At 45.6% G+C, this 21,109-nt stretch overlaps 1 protein-coding gene across 2 annotated transcripts in view; it reads right to left on the bottom strand.

The window, feature by feature from the left end:
• Positions 1-21,109, bottom strand: part of LOC307215643 (uncharacterized protein) — a 76,626-nt gene that overhangs the window by 41,473 nt on the left and 14,044 nt on the right. Inside the window, exon 1 of one of the 2 annotated variants that reach the window (XM_079975078.1) lies at positions 4,298-4,826. The exons of the other annotated variant lie outside the window; for it this stretch is intronic. Coding sequence (XP_079831204.1) covers positions 4,298-4,354 — 57 coding nt within the window. The 5' untranslated portion in view covers positions 4,355-4,826. Of the gene's footprint in view, positions 1-4,297; positions 4,827-21,109 lie in introns of those variants that run through there. 2 annotated transcript variants of the gene reach the window in all.

The raw sequence follows: 21,109 nt of genomic DNA, 5'->3' as shown, positions 1-21,109 counted from the left end.
GTTCTAATGAAGGAGAGTGCACCACCTTCCGAGGGTTTCCAAGGTGGGCACAGCACTCTGCCAACATTGGGATGCTGGCTGCCATTTTGAATCAAGATGACATACCAAAACGTGACTTTGGCCCAACTTTGTCCATTTCCTGACACAGATTTGGCCAAACTTGACTTGAGTTTTCTTTCTCCCCTGGCAACAGGCTGGTTCACACACTTGATGATTATCTGTAGCATCAAGTGAATACATTCCCTTTCTTTATTTCATAAAAATTATACATGGCTTGATTTTTTAATTTGTTTTAAAAATCCTTTCAAGATAAAGATAAAAAAGAATATCAAGAAAAAAATTACAACCCTACTTTAAAACATACAAAAGTGAAAATACAAATGCATTAATATTACCTCAACTTTCTACGCATCTGGGTAGGCTACTTTAAGGAAGAATGTTTATGGCAGGCACCAAAAAAGAGCACAAGGAAGGCGTCTGCTCAATAAGGAGGGAGTTCCAAAGTTTTTACAAATGCAGAACGGCTATTTATGTTGCACTTGTAGGAGTGCCAATCAAAGAGGTCAAGTGGGCACATGTGGGACAATGTGATGTCGTAGGTAAACTAGTCCCAAGTTGTTATGATTACATATGCAAATACAGTCATACCTCGGGTTGAATATGCTTCATGCTGAGCGCATTCGAGTTGCGCTCTGCGGCAACCCAGAAGTAACGGAGCATGTTACTTCCGGGTTTCGCCGCTCACGCATGCACAGACGCTCAAAATGATGTCACGCGCATGCGCAGAAGTGGCAAAAAGTGATGCGTGCATGCGCAGACATGCCATCGCTAGTTACGTTTGCTTCTGGATGCGAACGGGGCTCCGGAACGGATCCTGTTCACATCCCAAGGTACCACTGTAATAACACCTTGAAATTGGCCGGGCAGCAAATCAGCAACCAATGCTGAGCACAGGTGTTATATGTGACAGGGCCTCACTCCTGTCAGCAATGGTGCTGCAGCATTCTTCACTAACTGAAGCCGCCTGATTAAGCGCATGGGAAGCCCCACATAAAGCACATCGCAATAATCCATTCTTTCAGTAAGCGACACGTGAATTACTGTGGCTAGGCATTTGTGACTCAGCCGTCACAAATCACCTCACGTCACCTCAAATGCCGTGTTTTGCATTTCACACATTCAGCTGCTAGTCATCAAGTAGTGATAAACTGTGTTTGTGAAATCTCAATAGATCAGGAGCCTTGTGGACAATCGTGGGCAATCCTTTTGTGTGTGTAATTCAGCAATAAACATGTTCTGCTTGTCATGGCTGCAGTTGGAATCTGCTGAAATGGATAAAGATCACTAGCAAAATATGTGCCATTATGATTTGAGGGGGAGAAATGGAAAAGAGGCATATCATCCTGCGCCCTGGAAGAAAGGAAAGGAGGAAAGACAGAGACACAGAGTCTATGGAAATGACAGATCACGATCCATCAGTGTTTTTAGCCAGTGAGTGAAGTGAAGAGCTGCAAGGGATAAATGAGTTGTTTGGACACCAGGTAATATCAATCCCTACCAGGGTCCTGCATGGCATAGTTCATAGCTTCTCTGAGTTATTCAAGCCCCTTCGCCACAGCAAGGCAGTGATCCATGAAGGGATCCGTATAGTTCAAGCTATGGTTTTCCCAGTAGTGATGTATGGAAGTGAGAGCTGGACCATAAAAAAGGCTGATCGCCGAAGAATTGATGCTTTTGAATTATGGTGCTGGAGGAGACTCTTGAGAGTCCCATGGACTGCAAGAAGAACAAACCTCTCCATTCTTAAGGAAATGAGCCCTGAGTGCTCACTGGAAGGACAGATCCTGAAGCTGAGGCTCCAATACTTTGGCCACCTCATGAGAAGAGAAGACTCCCTGGAGAAGACCCTGATGTTGGGAAAGATGGAGGGCACAAGGAGAAGGGGACGACAGAGGACGAGATGGTTGGACAGTGTTCTCGAAGGTACCAACATGAGTTTGACCAAACTGCGGGAGGCAGTGGAAGACAGGAGTGCCTGGCGTGCTCTGGACCATGGAGTCATGAAGAGTCGGACACGACTAAACGACTAAACAACAACAACAAAAAAATAAACATTAAAAGCTTCCCTAAACAGGGCTGCCTTCAGATGTCTTCTAAAAGTCAGATCGTTGTTTATTTCCTTGACATCTGCTGGGAGGGCGTTCCACAGGGCGGGTACCACTACCGAGAAGGCCCTCTGCCTGGTTCCCTGTAACTTGGCTTCTCGGCGCTGGACCTCAGTCCTTATGCCTGCAGTACATATTACCAACTGAAGGGATACAGACCCCACAAGCTGCAGCACCATTGCTAGGAAGCCTCAAGAGATCCAGCACCAGTTACACTTTCTGGTGACCTGAGCTGCTCCTCCAAAGCCATCCTGTTTATGGAGTGGTCTTTGGTAGCTGCTAATTCAGACAGCCAATCAATGCTCAAGGCCTCTCGTTGGCATGAAAATGCTTCTGGAAGGAAGCATGAAGTAGGTTGCTAGGCCTCTTGCCCAATACACACTCTCACACCGTGTCTTGTCTGCCTCAGGAACCTGGCATGAGATCCAGACTTGGTGGACCAAAGAGCAGCAAAACTTCTTCCAGCTGTGATACTTAGCATGTAGAGAGCACCTTCAGGTGTTCAAAGGCTTCAAGTGTATGATTACCTTGCTGTAATCATTACAACACTCCTACAAAGCAGGTCACTATCAATCCCATATTGCACGAAGGGGGCCAAGGCAGATAGTAAAGCTACCCTAACAACTCATGCACACTTAGCCTTGCTCCACATTTCTAGGTACAGATCTGTGCTTTAAAGCTCCCTGTCTGAGTGCTTTTTTTGTGGGAGGCACTGCTTTCCTCAAAAAAGCTTACTCATTGCAACTGAATCAGTGCAAATGACAATCTGCGGAAAACCTGAATGGCCACTTGTTCCAATTCAGCAGTAAAGAGCAGCTTTTCCTTGAGGAAAGTGGCAGGGGTGGGGGAAAGCACTCAGACATGGACCAGGAAATGACAGGCTTGTGCATGTGACACATGGGGCAAAAAGTGAGTGTGTAAAGTGAGTTTATAGAAGAAGTGAGCTTTGAAGTATGGACCTCCTCCAATTGACATAGCTCAGTGTCTTAGCCACAATCGTATACAAGCCAAGTACCATACGTGTCTGCTTTGTTCACTAGCCTCTAGCACTGTGGGCAGCTGGATTTTGCTCACTAAATTCTTAACCCCTGCTCAGCAATGATGGAGAATGTTTATTTTCCATCTCAAAGTAACCTCTCTTACTAAAATGCAGGTTAAAAAGCACCAAGTGGATGGATACATGCTGTGTCCGTTCAAAATGTTTCACATACATTATTTCAGCAACACTTAACAGCACCCTGTAAGGCTTGCCAGTATTATTTCCTCCATAAACACTGAAACAGAGACAAGGACGGCTTACCTGAGCCTATCTGGTAACTTTTATGCTAGAAGTAGGATGTGCATGATGGGTTTTCTGGTTCATAGCTGGACCAGAAAGCACCAGGACTTGTTCTGAGTACTATGATGCTAGTGATAAATTATACTTATCATGTATATAGCACATTCAGGGGTTCAAAATGTTTCATTGAAGTAGCAACGAGCACCAGGGCTTCTTCTGAGTATTATGAAGCATAGCTTAGCTATTGTGCTACAGTAGTTGTCCTAATGCAAGAAGAACAAACCTCTCCATTCTGAAGGAAATCAGCCCTGAGTGCTCACTGGAAGGACAGATTGTGAAGCTGAGGCTCCAGTACTTTGGCCACCTCATGAGAAGAGAAGACTCCCTGGAAAAGACCCTGATGTTGGGAAAGATGGAGGGCACAAGGAGAAGGGGACGACAGAGGACGAGATGGTTGGACAGCGTTCTCGAAGCTACAAACATGAGTTTGACCAAACTGCGGGAGGCAGTGGAAGACAGGAGTGCCTGGCGTGCTCTGGTCCATGGGGTCACGAAGAGTTGGACATGACTAAACGACTAAACAACAAGTTGTCCTAATGCCTTGCCGGATCAGACCAAAAGTCCATCCAACTCAACAGTTTGTCTGCAACAATCACCAGGCTCAGGCAAGACATAAAGATATGCCTTCTTTTCTTATGTATTTCCATCAGTGGGCAATACTTATAGGCTTGCTGCTCCTGAACATGTGCTCCTATAAGAAGCACAGAGTTTTTCAGCATGCAACTCGCACCCTGTACAAAGCAATTAACTCAAAATCTGAGACCCCAGCCGAGTAATTCAAAATACATGTTACCTTCTTTGGCTGCCTCCGATAGCAATGCATCCTGTTCTTTGTTCCTTTGTATCCCATTTGCTCTAATCCAGTAATGCACACAAGCCACACACACAATGAGGTCTATGAGAATTCCAGAGGACTTCCCCTTGCCCCTAAGCAAGGGTTTAGTGGCCAGGCCTGCATCAGCGAGACAGTCTTACTCCACTGCTTGGCAGAGGAAGGAGGGTTTGGTAGTTGATGCAAGCACACGGAGTTTTGTAAGCAAGGTATCCGTGAGTGCGGCTCCTGGGGATCCTGCAGGATAAACCGAGAGGGAGCCTGGGAAAGGGCTCGTAGCCAGCAGAATGTTCAGAAGCCACCGTTGTGGAGTTGTTCTCTCCCCCGTCTTCCTGCATCACATCCGAACAGGGAAATAAAGGAATCCAGCTCTGTTTGCTTACAGCTCCTTTCTTGAGCCACTCCTTCATTGTGCCTGAGCGGAAGCCAGGACATTGGGCAACGCCGAAGGTCGAGTCTAAACACCAGCAAGCTATGAGTAAGTTGCATTAAAAGTATATGCCATTTCTGTTCTTGGAGGGTTTTTTCCTCCTCCTGTGACATCATGATCAGCATCAGGAAATTTCACCACACTGAGCTGCACTCCACATTTGTGGCTGCAGCAGACAGTGGGGGAGGGGGGAGCACAGGAAAAAGAACAATCGGTTGGTAAATAGGAAACTTTCCACACTGAATAGGGAATGAGCAGAAAGTCACCCAGTTCGCATTTGAATATAATCTGTGTTTCTGATCAAAATACACAAACTGAAATGAACCTTTGAAAGTTGAACATCTTCCAGTTTTGCAGTGCAGTGTGGAAAAAGTATACATTGAGGGAAAGTCTGTACAAAAATACATACATTACTGCAAATAATGTACACCATTGCATTATATGCTGGGAAATTGCTTGCAAAAAAATGCACAAGAAGTGTGTGAATTTTCATGTGAACTTTTTTTTTTTAGGAACAAATTGCCAGCTGATGCAGAAATGGAAAAATGGGAAACTGAAATTGACAGATTCGTCAGTTTCTGCTGCTGAAGCCAGCCATGAGCGGCCTGACATTGACTTGCAAGTCTTGTTCACCATCACTGCCTGTTGCATTGTGCAGAGGCGACACACACTGAAACTCCAGGCAGCCAACACCAAGATGTCACCAAGATGCTTTGGAACACAAGCATCACTTAGAGCAGAGGTTTCGACCTTCTTGGGTCCACGGCTCCCTTGACCAAGTACGTTCTATCTGTGGCACTCTTGTGGGGCTCAGAAGCATGGTTATGTCACCCTTTGCCTGCAGAGCTGGTAGCCTCTCACCCTTTTTCGAACCCCTCCCCCCTCAGCCTCCTCTCCTCTCCTCTCCTCTCCCCTCTCCTTGAGAGTCCTTTGGGCAGCTGCTTCTGTCCCTGAGTCTCTGAGCTGCCCCTGCCCCAAAGAGAACATAGGGCACAACCATTCGCCTGCAGAGCTTATAGCCAGGGCTGCTGCAATAAACAGCTGTGCAAGCCTTTGAGAGGCAGAGACATGAGAGGGCATCAGAGGAGGGAGGGAAGGAAAGAGGGACGGAGGCCAGTGTTGCCCATGGCACCCCTGACCATCATTCAAGGCACCCCAGGGTGCCACGGCACACTGGTCGATAACCACTGACTTCAAGGTGGACAAATGCTGGCTCCCTCGGCCTACAGAGCGAGATGAGCATCCAACCCCAGAGTAAAGGTACCCTGACCGTTCGGTCTAGTCACGGACGACTCTGGGGTTGCGTGCTCATCTCGCTCTATAGATCAAGGGAGCCAGCGTTTGTCCACAGACAGCTTCCGGGTCATGTGGCGAGCATGACTTAGCCGCTTCTGGCGAAACCAGAGCAGCGCACGAAAACCCCGTTTACCTTCCCACCGGAGTGGTACCTATTTATCTACTTGCACTTTGATGTGCTTTTGAACTGCTAGGTTGGTAGGAGCAACGGGAGCTCGCCCTGTCACAGGGATTCGAACCGCCAAACTTCTGACCGGCAAGCCCTAGGCCCTGTGGTTTAGACCACAGTGCCACCTGCGTTCCTCAACCACTGACTTAGGGAGAAGCATTCAAGCAGTAATCATCTTCATGACAACCAATCAGTCTTCTTAGCAAAATGATTGTGCACCATCATGCACTCTCCCTGCTCCACCAATGGGACCCCCTAGATCAGGGGTGATGAACCGCCTGTCTAATGGGTGAGCACAGCCCTTCAAGAATCTCTAGCCAGCCTTGGCGACTCTCTCCAAGCCACACTCCTCAGGCCATGCCCCTCTCTGCCCCTGCTCAAGTGCTTTTGCTTGTGCAGAATGCATGCTTGGAATGTGGCGATGCTTTTTCCTTGGCGGAAAGGCACGTGGCGGTGTGTGTGTTTGTATGTGTTTACATGCATGCACAGCTCTATTGCATGGCTGGAATGCAGCCCATGGTACGAAGGCAAAAGACGTTTCCCTTGCTCTGCCCACCTTTGCCTCTCGCCTCACCCACCAGCGGCATGCAGGGCATGATGGAATGTAGCCCTGTGGCTGAAACACCCCTGCCAGAGACCAGGGTGTTCTCTGTTCCCCCACCATCCCTCAGCTGGGCTCTGGTCAGGGCATGCTTCATCATGACAGCTGGAAGGATAGTGATTTATTAAATGTATTTGGCTGATCATCAAAAAACAATCTAGGTGGCTTAGAAAGCAAAAACAAACACCATACGTATAAAACAAAACACAAAGTATAATGATTAAGACAGTAAAAAGCAACGGCATAAAGCTTTCCTTCCAATGGAGACGGAATAAAACCATGCGCAACTCAGCATAAAACCACACAAAGAGTTATTTAAAACCACATTTTTAAAAGGGACAGTGCAGGGTTGATTTTAAAAATGCAAACTTGAAAGGCCTGAGTAAATGAAGTGCTCTTCATCTGGAACGAATAAGACGATGAAGAATGTCTCAGGTGGCGCTCCCCTGGGGAGGATGTTCCTAGTGATGTTAAATTCCTGAGAATAATCTCGAGAATTTAACATCACTAATTGTTCCAAAAGGAAGGTGCCACCACCGAGAAGTCCCTCATTTTCCTAGCTATCCACCTCACACCGCTTGTCAGAGGACTTCAGGGATGGGAAATGCATTTGGCCTGTATTTTAGTCCAAACCAACCTAATCTGCACATCCTTTCCCAGTAAGCATATTTGCCATCATATTTTATAACTCAGCTCTACAGCCAACCAATATGCATAAGAATGCATTGTTTTAGCGATCCCCCCTCCCAAATGCATATATTAGACACAATGGTGTATAAAATGTCAATATGAGGAGACAGGCACCGAAAAATGAATACAATTTTTGTGCAGACTTAAAAATAAATAAATAAAGGTTTACAAATAGATTTGGAAGTATGCTGTACTTAAGAGTGGAAAAATGAGAAATGTAGAGAAACAGTAAGTGACAGATTTATATCTCTCCAGTGGATATGGATCAGGGTTTCCCGCAACTGACAGGTAATAGCCAGTAAATCACTTCTCCCTGGGACACAACATTCTCCTGCAAGAAGCGTTACTTGTTGGCACAAACTGGCCTCCCATTATGGGCAACCACCTGTGTGGCAATGCATATGGCTGAGGGCTCCTAGGATTGGCTTTGTGGTATATCTTTCAGCATATCTCTCCCTATGTGCAGAGCAACTCATGTACAGTGGTACCTCGGGTTACATACGCTTCAGGTTACATACACTTCAGGTTACAAACTCTGCTAACCCAGAAATAGTACCTCGGGTTAAGAACTTTGCTTCAGGATGAGAACAGAAATCGTGCTCCGGTGGCGCAGCAGCAGCAGGAGGCCCCATTAGCTAAAGTTGTGCTTCAGGTTAAGAACAGTTTCAGGTTAAGTACGGACCTCCAGAACGAATTAAGTTCTTAACCCGAGGTACCACTGTATGTGAATGCAGGAGAGAAAAGATAGCATACATTAAGAATGGGTGAACTTTCAAGCTTATCAATACTGTCAGAATTCGAGGTGGCATCCAGGGCTCTGGGTTGGAAAAATGTTGTGCAAACTTCTATTTACCCATCTTTTTATATACAGTGGTACCTCAGGTTACATACGCTTCAGGTTACAGACTCCTCCAACCCAGAAATAGTGCTTCAGGTTAAGAACTTTGCTTCAGGATGAGAACAGAAATCGTGCAGAAGCGGCACAGCAGCAGCAGGAGGCCCCATTAGCTAAAGTGGTGCTTCAGGCTAAGAACAGTTTCAGGTTAAGTACGGACCTCCAGAACGAATTAAGTACTTAACCCAAGGTAAAGGTAAAGGTAAAGGTACCCCTGCCCGTACGGGCCAGTCTTGACAGACTCTGGGGTTGTGCGCCCATCTCACTCAAGAGGCCAGGGGCCAGCGCTGTCCGGAGACACTTCCGGGTCACGTGGCCAGCGTGACATCGCTGCTCTGGCGAGCCAGAGCCGCACACGGAAACGCCGTTTACCTTCCCGCTGGTAAGCGGTCCCTATTTATCTACTTGCACCCGGAGGTGCTTTCGAACTGCTAGGTTGGCAGGCGCTGGGACCGAGCAGCGGGAGCGCACCCCGCCGCAGGGATTCGAACCGCCGACCTTTCGATCGGCAAGTCCTAGGCGCTGAGGCTTTAACCCACAGCGCCACCTGCGTCCCCGAGGTACCACTGTACTAAAAAGTGCTCCAGTCAACCCTTCGTAGCTATGCTCATTTCAACAGGTGGCAGTTAAGCTTCACACCTTTCCCCACTGCAATCAATGGGACTAATCAATGGGCTTAATTTATTATTATACTGTGGTTGAATATTGTGTTTCCAACAATACATCTGCAGTTCTTAAGGTATAGGTTTGGTTGTGCTTTAAGAACCCCAAGCCACCCCAGGAGAATAAAGACATAAGGACACAGAATTTAGGTTAATGTTATTGGGCAAATTTAGGCCACCACTTTATTGGTTAAAGAATGTGAGCAGTATTGGCTTAGGCATTGGTATCAACAGGCTATATCTGACTCCTGCCCGCCTTGTAAACCACCAGCAGGAGAAGCCCCGCCGATGTGGATCGACTTGAGCATCCCCTGGGTTCCCGCTGGGGTTGTGGCATGGCCCTAGCTCCTCCCCGAGCTTCGGATGAGATCCATACTCCTGGATTCCTTTAATGGAATATCCTTCCGCATGGAGGGGCAGGTGATCGCTATTCCAATGCCTAACCTCCAAACCTTTGCAAAGTTGTGACGTTTGCTACGTGGTAGATGAAAACCAAGTGGCTGGTGCCAATTTGCCAAGTGGAAAAAGTCCTACCAGGCCCCTCAACGGCGACCAACTGAAGTCCATAGCAAGGCCAGTGCCCCTACCTAAAAGAGGGTGGGAGGGCAGGAGATCTGCGGCGTGAGGCTGAAAGAGAAGCTGCCAGAATCGCACCACGGTTTAAATGGGCCCGGCCATGCCCCCTCAGCGCCCTGATTGGCCGCCTGGCAAATGGCATGGCCGGGTCACCCTCAGCGGGACGCTATCCCGCACCATGCTGAGGTGGGGGTGGGGCCTGGCGGCATGAGCGTAACCTGGTCCCACTCGGAAGCGGAACTGATCTCTCAAAAGTGCATCCACTCTCTTTCAAACATAAAATAGTTCCTTGTGCAGTATACTGCCCTGTGATCCTTAGATGAAGGGTGGTAAAAGGTAAAGATAAAGGGACCCCTGACCATTAGGTCAAGTCGTGACCGACTCTGGGGTTGCGGTGCTCATCTTGCTTTATTGGCCGAGGGAGCCAGCATACAATCATGTGGCCAGCATGACTAAGCCGTTTCTGGCAAATCAGAGCAGCGCACGGAAATGGCGTTTACCTTCCCGCTGGAGTGGTACCTATTTATCTACTTGCACTTTGATGTGCTTTCGAACTGCTAGGTTGGCAGGAGCAGGGACCGAGCAACGGGAGCTCACCCCGTCGTGGGGATTCGAACCGCCAACCTTTTGATCGGCAAGCCCTAGGCTCTGTGGTTTAACCCACAGTGCCACCCGCATCCCTATGACGGGTGGTACATAAATCTAATTAAAAATAAAAATAAATACCATAAATACCCTTTCTTTAAAAGGCCACACACATGCTTTGGTGTGTCAGATTCAAATTCCCCCAGCACCTCCATGTACAAGGGACTCAAGTTGCAGCACGACAGGGAAGGACCCAAGAGACTCAAGAGTTGCTGCCAGTCAATTCATTCATTCCACACAACTAGTTTTTTATGGCACAAATGTTCCTCCGTTTCCTATTTGTGGTGCACAGTTTGCTCAAACTTACCTTGAGTTTGCACTTTGGTTTTGGGAAGTGGCATCTCCTTGGTGGATACAGGAACATACGACTGTTTATGTTTTTTAATCCAGGAAAATGTTATAATTCACCTAGACAGAGCATATGATCTAGAGCCTGCTGGATCAGGACCGTGGCCCATCTAGTGCAGGCTCTTGATCTCGCAGTGGCCATGCAGCTGCCTGTTGCAACAGGTATTTGAAGACAACGCTGCCTCTAGCTGTGAAGGTAGCTCTTTCTCCTCCATGAATTTGTCTAATCCTCTTTTAAAGCCATTGATTGGTGGTGGCTTGGTGGAACGCTTTTACTTGAGTTTTACAGGCAACATACAGTGGTGCCTCGCAAGACAAAATTAATCCATTCCGTGAGGCTCTTCGTATAGCGGTTTTTTCGTCTTGCGAAGCAAGCCCATTGACAGCTTAGCGGATTAGCGCTATTAGCGATTTAGAGGCTTTTAGCAATCAGCTGTTATGCGGCTTATCAGCGGATCAGCTGATAAGCGGCTTAGCGGCTTAGGAAAAGGGGGGGGGGGGAAAACCCGCAGGAACTCACAAGACATTTTCGTCTTGTGAAGCAAGCCCATAGGGAAATTCATTTTGCGAAGCGCCTCCAAAACGGAAAACCCTTTCGTCTAGCGGGTTTTCCATCTTGCAAGGCGTTCGTCTTGCGGGGCACCACTGTATTGAATATATTTTGGAAATTGGTTTGTACATTTGTTCTCTATAGGTTTGACTGCCTTTCAAGATATGAATTGGCAGGAAGGTTCCCAAGGTAGGGGTGGTGATCTTTGTTGATATTTGGAAGCCTGCCACCATTTTGATTCAAGATGGAAACATCCCTCTTGTGTGACTTCACCCATTTTTTGACATGGGGTGGTGGTGGTCATTGAGTTGTTCTTGTTTTTTTTTTTTTTTTTTGATTATATACCTTGTGGTTTAAATTCTGATTTTATCATGTGAACTGCCCTGAAACCTGTGGGCATGGGGCAGTATATATCACCACCAAACTTGGCATGAAGGTTTCTGAGCTGGGGATGGGGGACGTCATTGATGTTGAGGTACTGGGAGCGATTTTGAATCCAGGAGGCAGATTGAAATGTGATTTTGCATTGACTTCACCTGATTTTTGGCAGGACTGATCCCAGCTCACAAACGGCACTATTGCAGGGGGTGGGGGTGGGGGGGTCAAAGAAGAATGGTTCTCTAAAGGCTGTCCAGTGTGCTCACAGTAGAGTCAAGGTTTTAACCACTGAGCTTTGAACCATCTCTTAGCCACATTTGCAAAAAGCACCCCGCCATATTCCATGTCTGTGTATGTGTGCATGTGCTTGAGATCATGGGCACCTGCCTGGCTGAAAAGAGATGTCTATCACCGGGCATTGATACTTGACTGGAGATGAAAGAGCCTCTGCAAAGTAGCTGAAGCTCATCAGGCAATATGGGGAAGTTATCAGACTAAACATCGCTCTACTCTTAGTGCTGAGCGTGCATGACATGGAGTATGTGCTCAGTGGGAATCTTTTGCAATCGTGGGAAAAGCAAATTGATGTTTAATGTTGCTTAATAGGTTCAGGCAACAAGTGGAGAAGAGACTTCAGCAGTATGTAATGGTGGAAGGGCAAGTAGAAAGAGCGGGCTCAGGCAATGAAGCCTAGTGTGAGGGGGGAGATGCAACAGAAGTATGTTAAAGAGTCCCCTTTATTTTATCATTTGGCTGGGGGAGGTATGAAAAGGTCAGCTCATTTACCACTTCACTAATGGGGAGAGGGACATCTGCTGTTCATGCAAAGTTGCAAGAATGTGCTCATATAAAATGAAATGAAGTGTAATTGCTGAGATTTAATTATTGCCTTATTCCTTTGCAATTCTGCAAGTGAATGCAGTGGTTTCATTTTTAGTGACCATCAGTGTCGTGTTTCTATAGCTGAGGTGCTTACACCATGCCTGCTGATTAAGTCAAGACCTCATAAATTTTCATTGGCCTTTGTAAACAAGTTGGACAGCTCTTGGTGGTAGGCTAAGATTGTCTAAAGAAAAAAAAAGTAGGCCTACAGTTTATTCAGACACTGAAGCAAGTCGATTTCACTTGTGCTCACTTAGCCACAAAAGTGATTTTAAGAGCATGTGTCTTTCCAGACACAACTACTATTGCTAACTCAAGAAGTTTCCAGCTTAGAATCATTTGGCCCTCCAATGCAAGATGTAAAACTTTATAAACAATGCTTGTGAGAGACTTCCCACAGACTCAGACCACTGCCGTGCCTGACATTCCACCAACTCCACTTGCGGATGTTCCACCCACAGCAGCGGATCCAGGGGACTTGGTTTCAACGCCACCTAGGGTCGCGCCACAGCCTCAGCAAGAATTGGGCGGCCCCCCAGACTTGGCTACCAGTCCCCGGCGGTCTGGCAGAGTTTCCAAACGCCCAACTTATTTAAAGGACTATGTTGTTGGACATGTAACACTGTTGGTCTAATGGAAGTATGTGAAATGTAACCGATATGCTTTTGTGCCTAATTGAACCATTACGTGTAGTGCTGTATATAAGGAAACCATTACGATTGTAACTAATGCCTTATCTCGGTGGGGAGGGGTGTTATGTACTGAAGTTCTCACCCTGGGCCAGCAGGGGGATACTGTAGATAGTTATGCAAATAAGGGATCGAAAGTGACGTTCAGTGATTGGATAGTTTTAGAAAATTGTTACAGTTACATTGTACTGGAGCTCTCTATAAGCAGGCTGACTGAACCCTTCCGTTCAGTTCTGTTCTGGCCTGTGAATAAACAAGAGCTGTTTGAAGAATTGCTGTGTCGTCTGATATGTTCACCCACAACTTAACATTAACATTTTAAAATTCATGCGTCCATCTGAGCACACAGCAGAACTGTGTGTGTCCTGCATGGCTATAAAGTGCTCAGAGGTATTTTGTCCTAGTAAGTGTTATTTATATTTTGTTAAGTAAAAAGGAAAATAATAAATAAAACAAAAATGCACCAAGATTACTCAGGTTCTGTGCTAAGAAAAGATGGAGTTTGCATCTTGTATCAATTATACAGATACTTGCATATTTTCACCTTATTTTGCATAATGTATGAAATTGTATTTGCTAGTCAAAAGTAGGAGTGTGTTTTTGGCCTTTCCCCTCATTTGTTACTTCCCTGCTCTCCAGAGGTTCCCTGAAGTATTTTGAGGGCATCTCTCCCCTCAAACTACTGAAACTTTATTCAGCTATTAAGTTGTCCCAAAACAGTATTCAGCAGAATGACTTGGGGTGGACTTTTAAGTAATGATCAATGAGATGTTTATCCCATTCAAGCTGAAATATCATTCAGATTTTTGGGTATATAGTTACCATCTGCTTACTGTTTTGCTTACTGGCTAGATTTTATTAATTTGCACCAGGTTACTTTTTTATTTATTTGCCTTTTAAAAATTCAAATTATCAAAAAGATAATTACTGCAGAGTGAGTCTACAATAACAGTAACAGTAACAGTAACAGTAACAGTAACAGTAACAGTAACAGTAACAATAATTTATTATTTGTACGCCGCCCATCTGCCTGGGTCTCCCCAGCCACTCTGGGCAGCTTCCAACAAAGATTAAAAATACATTAAAATGTCACACATTAGCAAGAGGCCTTCAGGATTGCAGGTCCATGGATATGTTTTACAGTGGTGCCTCGCAAGACGAAATTAATTCGTTCCGCGAGTTTTTTCGTCTTGCGATTTTTTCGTCTTGCGAAGCATGGACTTTGGAAAAGCTTCAAAAATCACCAAAGTCTTCAAAAACCTCAAAAAAGGCTACCACACCACGTGCTATGAGTTGCTCCTCGAAGTGAATGCATGGTTTTAAGAAAAAGGAAACAAACTTGCAAGACAAAGGAAACAAACTTTTCGTTTTCGTCTTGCAAAGCAAGCCCATAGGGAAATCCGTCTTGCGAAGCAACTCAAAAAACGAAAAACTCTTTCGTTTTGCGAGTTTTTCGTCTTACGAAGCATTCGTCTTGCGAGGTACCACTGTATTCTCATTTCATTATTAGATGCAGCTTTAATGTTCCATGACATAAGATATTCAAAAACTTAAGTATTTATTGGCATAGTGTTCTTTGCCACAACAAAATTATGCATCCACGGTTCATATTTACTCTGCCATCCTGTGGCAACTATGGACAATTTCAAGTCCCTTGAGGGGAAGGGAGGCAAAGGCCCAGAGCTAGGACTGTGGAAGGAGCGCAGAGAGAATACCATGGTGCACCTGTAGCAGCACAACCGAACACCTTCATCTGCCCCAGCAGCAACAGAACTTGTCTCTCTCACAGGCATAGGCAAACTTGGCCGTCCAGATGTTTTGGGACTACAACTCCCATCATCCCTAGGTAACAGGACCAGTGGTCAGGGATGATGGGAGTTGTGGTCCCAAAACATCTGGAGGGCCGAGTTTGCCTATGCCTGCTCTCCCATATCGGACTCTACAGCTATAGCAGGCGCTGTAACTCTCCAACGGCTTGACTTCACCCCTGAAGATGCACTCTCCCACTGCCCACACTGAGCTTTCGATACATTGGTTGCACACATCTCTCTCTTCACACACATATCCTGACAGCCAAACTGGTGTATCTTCCATAGAGAGGAGTACCAGAGCAGAGGAGGAAAGGGTGGGTGGAACTCTCAGCAAATGGTACACCTGTCAGCTGTAGGATCTACCTTCTCAAGCAAGGTAGGCATCCTGGGAGGGCAGAATCTCTTAAAGGCACCCAGAAAGGAAGATTCAAGAGAGACAAAGAGAGGCAGGTGTATAAAAGGTTTGGAGTCAAGAAATAAAGTAGAGAGGCTGTTGCCTAGAAGGGGTACCCTTGGAACTGTGGTTAGTGAGAAATCTGGGGAGGCTCTATGGAGAGGTGGAAGCTGTTATGTACTGAAGTTCTCACCCTGGGCCAGCAGGGGGATACTGTAGGTAGTTATGCAAATAAGGGATCAAAAGTGACGTTCACTGATTGGATAGTTTTAGAAAATTGTTACAGTTACATTGTACTGGAGCTCTCTATAAGCAGGCTGACTGAACCCTTCCGTTCAGTTCTGTCCTGGCCTGTGAATAAACAAGAGCTGTTTGAAGAATCGCTGTGTCATCTGATATGTTCACCCACAATTTAACAGAAGCATTCTTCCATAATATGAAACAAATATAACATCAGTTGCAAATGCAGGTATCTAATATTAAGTTAAAGCTATGGTTTTCCCAGTAGTGATGTATGGAAGTGAGAGTTGGACCATAAAGAAGGCTGATCGCCGAAGAATTGATGCTTTTGAATTCTGGTGCTGGAGGAGACTCTTGAGAGTCCCATGGACTGCAAGAAGATCAAACCTCTCCATTCTGAAGGAAATCAGCCCTGAGTGATCACTGGAAGGACAGAAGCTGAGGCTCCAATACTTTGGCCACCTCATGAGAAGAGAAGACTCCCTGGAAAAGACCCTGATGTTGGGAAAGATGGAGGGCACAAGGATTAGGGGACGACAGAGGACGAGATGGTTGGACAGTGTTCTCGAAGCTACAAACATGAGTTTGACCAAACTGCGGGAGGCAGTGGAAGACAGGAGTGCCTGGCGTGCTCTGGTCCATGGTGTCACGAAGAGTCGGACATGACTAAACGACTAAACAACAACAAATATTAATGAAATATTCAGAGAAAATCCAGTTGATATTTCACACTGGAATCTGCAAGTGAGAATTCTGACAGCAAACCCCTTTCAACTCTAGCTGGTAGAAACCCTTAGCTTTCCCACTGGAAAATTAGAGAAGGTGGTTCTATATTTATAATGTAATTCTCTTCTACAGGACCACCAGTGCAACCGCAAGAAGGTGTTAACTTATGAATTATGATTTTGCAATGCCACTGACAAGTGGAGGAGGAGATCATGTCCAGAAAACGCATGACTTCTTCATTTTGCCACAATATTTTATACATCTGAATATGCACCTCTACAACCTTGTGAGTGCCAGCCATAGAGATGAGTCCTCCAGAACTGTCCCCAAGTTCTATGCACTATGACATTGTATAACGTGACCTTACATAGTTGAATTGGAAGAGATTAATCTGTCTGTCTAAAGAACATTCGGGTGCATGTATGACTACACCCTTATTCCATGTACTTACCCCAGGTTGTTAGACTAGTTTTAAACTGGCTTTGCTGGTTGGAATCACCCCTTTATTAACTATTTTAAGCATCACCTTTTTCACTGAGAAATGGCCTACTTACAACTCCATTCATTTGTTCCATTTTTATTTTTTAAACTCGCTTTTCCGGGAATCTTCTCTCACAAGGTGGTTCACTACATCATCATATAAAAATAATATACCAATAATATACCAATACAATCATTAGCATTAGAACATAGTTAGCCAACCTTAAAATAACAGGAGGTTCATATGGGTGCAAGTGATCATTCAGATAACCCAGTTCCAAATTGTTTAAAGCATAAAACCATGACCTTAAACTGGGCCAGAATCAAACAGGCAGCCACGCACAGACTGGGTGAAATATACAGTAATCCAAATGTCTAGTTTCTACAAGCATTATAGTGACCACATTCTGCACCAACTGACGTTCCCAAATCATTTAAAAAGGGAGTCCCATGCTTAACCCAATGCAGTAATGTATCCTTGGTTGAATCACTGAGGTAAGATTTGCCTTCTCAAAATAAGGCTGCAGCTAGCAAAACAACTAGTGTTGATAAAAGTGCTCCTGGCCTTTGATACCACCTGACACCCCAGAGATAATGCAGAGATCTCCCAAACCCCATCCTTGGATCTTTACTGGCCGGCAACCACATCCAGATGGACAGATTTCCTGGTCTACAGTACACACATCTTGCCTAGATTAAGATTTCCACCATGGTGAAAAAGAGAGGTAGATAGTCATCTGCATATTTATGATATCTCAGGTCATACTTCCTGGTGACTTTGCCCCCTGGTTTCATGTAGGTGTTGAAATGTTTGGAGGGTAAATTGAGCCTTGAGGCACTCCAAAGGCCAGTAGCCAAGAAAGGAAAGAGAGGTCCTTGAGAACCATCATCCACACTGAATTAGATCTACTACAGCACGGTGCCCTCAAGAAGAAGAAGAAGAGTTTGAATTTGATATCCCGTTTTATCACTACTTGAAGGAGTCTCAAAGCGGCTAACATTCTCCTTTCCCTTCCTCCCCCACAACAAATACTCTGTGAGGTGAGTGGCGCTGAGAGACTTCAGAGAAGTGTGACTGGCCCAAGGTCACCCAGCAGCTGCATGGGAGGAGCGGAGCCGCGAACCCGGTTCCCCAGATTATGAGTCCACCACTCTTAACCATTACACCACACTGGCTCTCAAGCCTCATCCCAGAGAGATATTCTGGAAGGAGAACACAATGGTACTGAAAACCATTGAGAAGTCAAGGAGAACATTCCTCCCATCCATTCCCCAGTGTAAATCATCTGCCAAGGCAGTTTCTGTCTCAAAGCCATGATGGAAGCCAGATTCAAAGTTAACTCAAGAGTTAACAAACCACCACCCACTCCAGCGCCTTCCTTAATAATGGCAAATTACAGACTGAGTGATAGTTTCTCAAAGACATATATTTACATAAATGAACACGTAAAATTTAGGTCAGGTTAGTTTTTCCCAGGCAGATGGCAGACTTAAGTAGAATGGCAAGAAAGAAGAAAGGCTGAGGCTATGACAGGCTTCCTCAACCTCGGCCCTCCAGATCTTTTGAGACTACAATTCCCACCATCCCTGACCACTGTCCTGCTGGCTAGGGATCATGGGAATTGTAGGCCAAAAACATCTGGAGGGCCGAGGCTGAGGAAGCCTGGGCTATGACAATCCACTGAGGCAAGCATTGAACCTGGCCTCAAGAGCCTTTGAGGGTCATACTTGCTGAACCAAACATTTTGGACTTGGGTTATAATATAATTATAATAACAAAACAATAACAATAATAATTTATTATTTATAACCAGTCCGTCCAGCTGGGTTGTGTTTTGAATGGTAATTATATTTAATTTTTAAACTTTCAAGTATTGGAGGTTGGCTCCAGTGGCGTAGCGTGGGGGGTGCAGGGGGGGGGCAGCCGCATCAGGCGCAACATTTTTTGGGGGGGCGCTCACACTCGCAGCTCTCTGCCCCTACCTGGCTCACTCACTCTCTCTCACTGCAGTGCTGGCTGTGCGAATCCGATCCGAGCTGCCGGGTCGCCGCCCACTGTGGAGGGGGAGGGTGCCAGGCGTGCGTTGCGGTGTGGAGCGGAGAGAGAGTGAGGGAGGGACTATCTGGGGGAGGGACAGTGCAGCGGCCGCCCAGCGCAGCGCTAAGCGTGGGAGAGAACCACACCCGACCAGCCCAGGCAGCAGCAAGAAGAAGCTGGCAGCGGCGGCAGATTAGGGGTGCAAATTACTTGCCTTGCCCCAGGTTAGGGGGCGCAAATTACTTGCCTTGCCCCAGGTTAGGGAGCGCAAATTACTTGCCTTGCCCCGGGTGCTGACAACCCACGCTACGCCGCTGGTTGGCTCTGTAGTCACGAAAAACACTAGCAACTAATGAGAAACATCCATATCCAGCTTTTTGCCATGGAGCCAAACCGAAAGCTGCACAGCGGAGTTTTTCAAACCATGCGCCAGAGGAGAAAACATTACGTTTTCACTGAACCAAGTGAGGGTGCTTCCCAGCTATACCCACTGCTTTAGCAGTCTGCCTTCACTTTTGGGCAATGCAGTAAGGGCTATTCATTAGCAACCATGGGCTCCCCCTAACAATATATTTATTGAGCACTCATTCTGATTTGTTTGTGAGGAGGTTATACAAACTATGAGGATTCATCCTGTATTAATCGTAATTTGCTTGCAAGGTGTTTATATGTCCTCCTATTAATCATTCCTTTATCCCACACTTTTCAATGCATTTCCTGATCACTTTCCAAACTTCGAAAAGTCGGGTTCTTTTTTTAAAGTGGGTGTTGTACTTGGATGACAGAGCCCTTGAGTCAGATGTGCTGACCCAAACTTACAGTATGTGTTTAACTCCCTCCTGCAAAATAGTGACAATCTGGAGACACCCTGTTTCATTCCTATCCTGTCCATGCATTCAGGGGCTCCTAAAGGATTAAAAAAAAAAGAAAATGAAGCAGTTTCTCTGCAAAGATAAATATCTACCAGGATTTATTCCTTGCTCTAATTTTCCTAAGCAGTGAATGGAAGCAAAGTGAAGTAAGGTTTTTCTACTTGGAAAGAAGAGTCTCCAACTTCAATAGGACTTACTCTCAAATTAAGAGTGCAGAGGACTGAAATCACTGAGGACTTCAGCTCTCTGATTAAGTAGACTAGCCAAGAAATCAGGGGCAACCCATGGGTAACACAATTTTCAGTGAAATGCAAAAATATTCATACAGTGGTACCTCGCAAGACGAATGCCTCGTAAGACGAAAAACTCGCAAGACGAAAGAGTTTTTCGTTTTTTGAGTTGCTTCGCAAGGCGAATTTCCCTATGGGCTTGCTTCGCAAGACGAAAACGTCTTGCAAGTTTCTTTCCTTTGTCTTGCAAGTTTGTTTCCTTTTTCTTAAAACCGTGCATTCAGGGGGTGCAGTTGCAACTTGACTTCGAGGAGCAACTCATAGCACACGGTGTGGTAGCCTTTTTTGAGGTTTTTGAAGGCTTTGGTGATTTTTGAAGCTTTTCCAAAATCCGTGCTTCGCAAGACGAAAAAACTCACGGAACGAATTAATTTCGTCTTGCGAGGTACCACTGTATTTGCAATTTTGTTGCAAAGTTAAAAATATACTACTTTTGCGGTTTAAGACTTTATGTTAACTGTATTCTTGCTTATATACCTCAATTTATCCACAACAATATCTTCAACCCAAGACAGGCATCCCTTTTGGAGCAAAGGGATTCAAGTCTTGTGTATGAGTGTCTGGTAAGTTTGGCTCATTCAGTTTGGAGGACAAGAGACACCAACTAAAGAGTTACTACTGCAGACATTGCAGTTTAGGCTTACACCTAGGATGTTGTACATGAACACTTAAAATGTAATGTGTGAATGAGACAAATGGATTGGCCGCAGCTTTAGATCTTTTACCCCAACAGCCCGTGAATTAGAAATGTGCCTTGGGATTAGAGAGACTGCAGTACTGGTTGTGAAGCCAACCAAAAGTGATAGGAGCATTAAGCAGCCTGTTTATTTAGAGAAACCTTCCTGGAATACAAAAGAGAATTTGCAAGTTGCAAAACATCACTGGAGAGGAGCATGGGTCACCATCCTTCTTAGACTAGCAAGTGCATTTTGATTTTTGATACAACATGTATTTTGTGTTTTTATCTTGTATTTTTATGCTATGAACTGCCCTGAGATCTTCGAATGAAGACCGGTATACAAATTTAACAACAACAACAATGCTGTAGTAGCTCTCACAATGCCTATGTAACAAGAAAGAGAGAGAGAAAATACATTAGAAATTTCATGTG

Source organism: Podarcis cretensis (genome assembly GCF_951804945.1).
Source record: "Podarcis cretensis genome assembly, chromosome: 5".
In the NCBI taxonomy this organism is placed as follows: Eukaryota; Metazoa; Chordata; class Lepidosauria; order Squamata; family Lacertidae; genus Podarcis; species Podarcis cretensis.
This window is presented reverse-complemented; position numbering and strand designations above follow the sequence as displayed.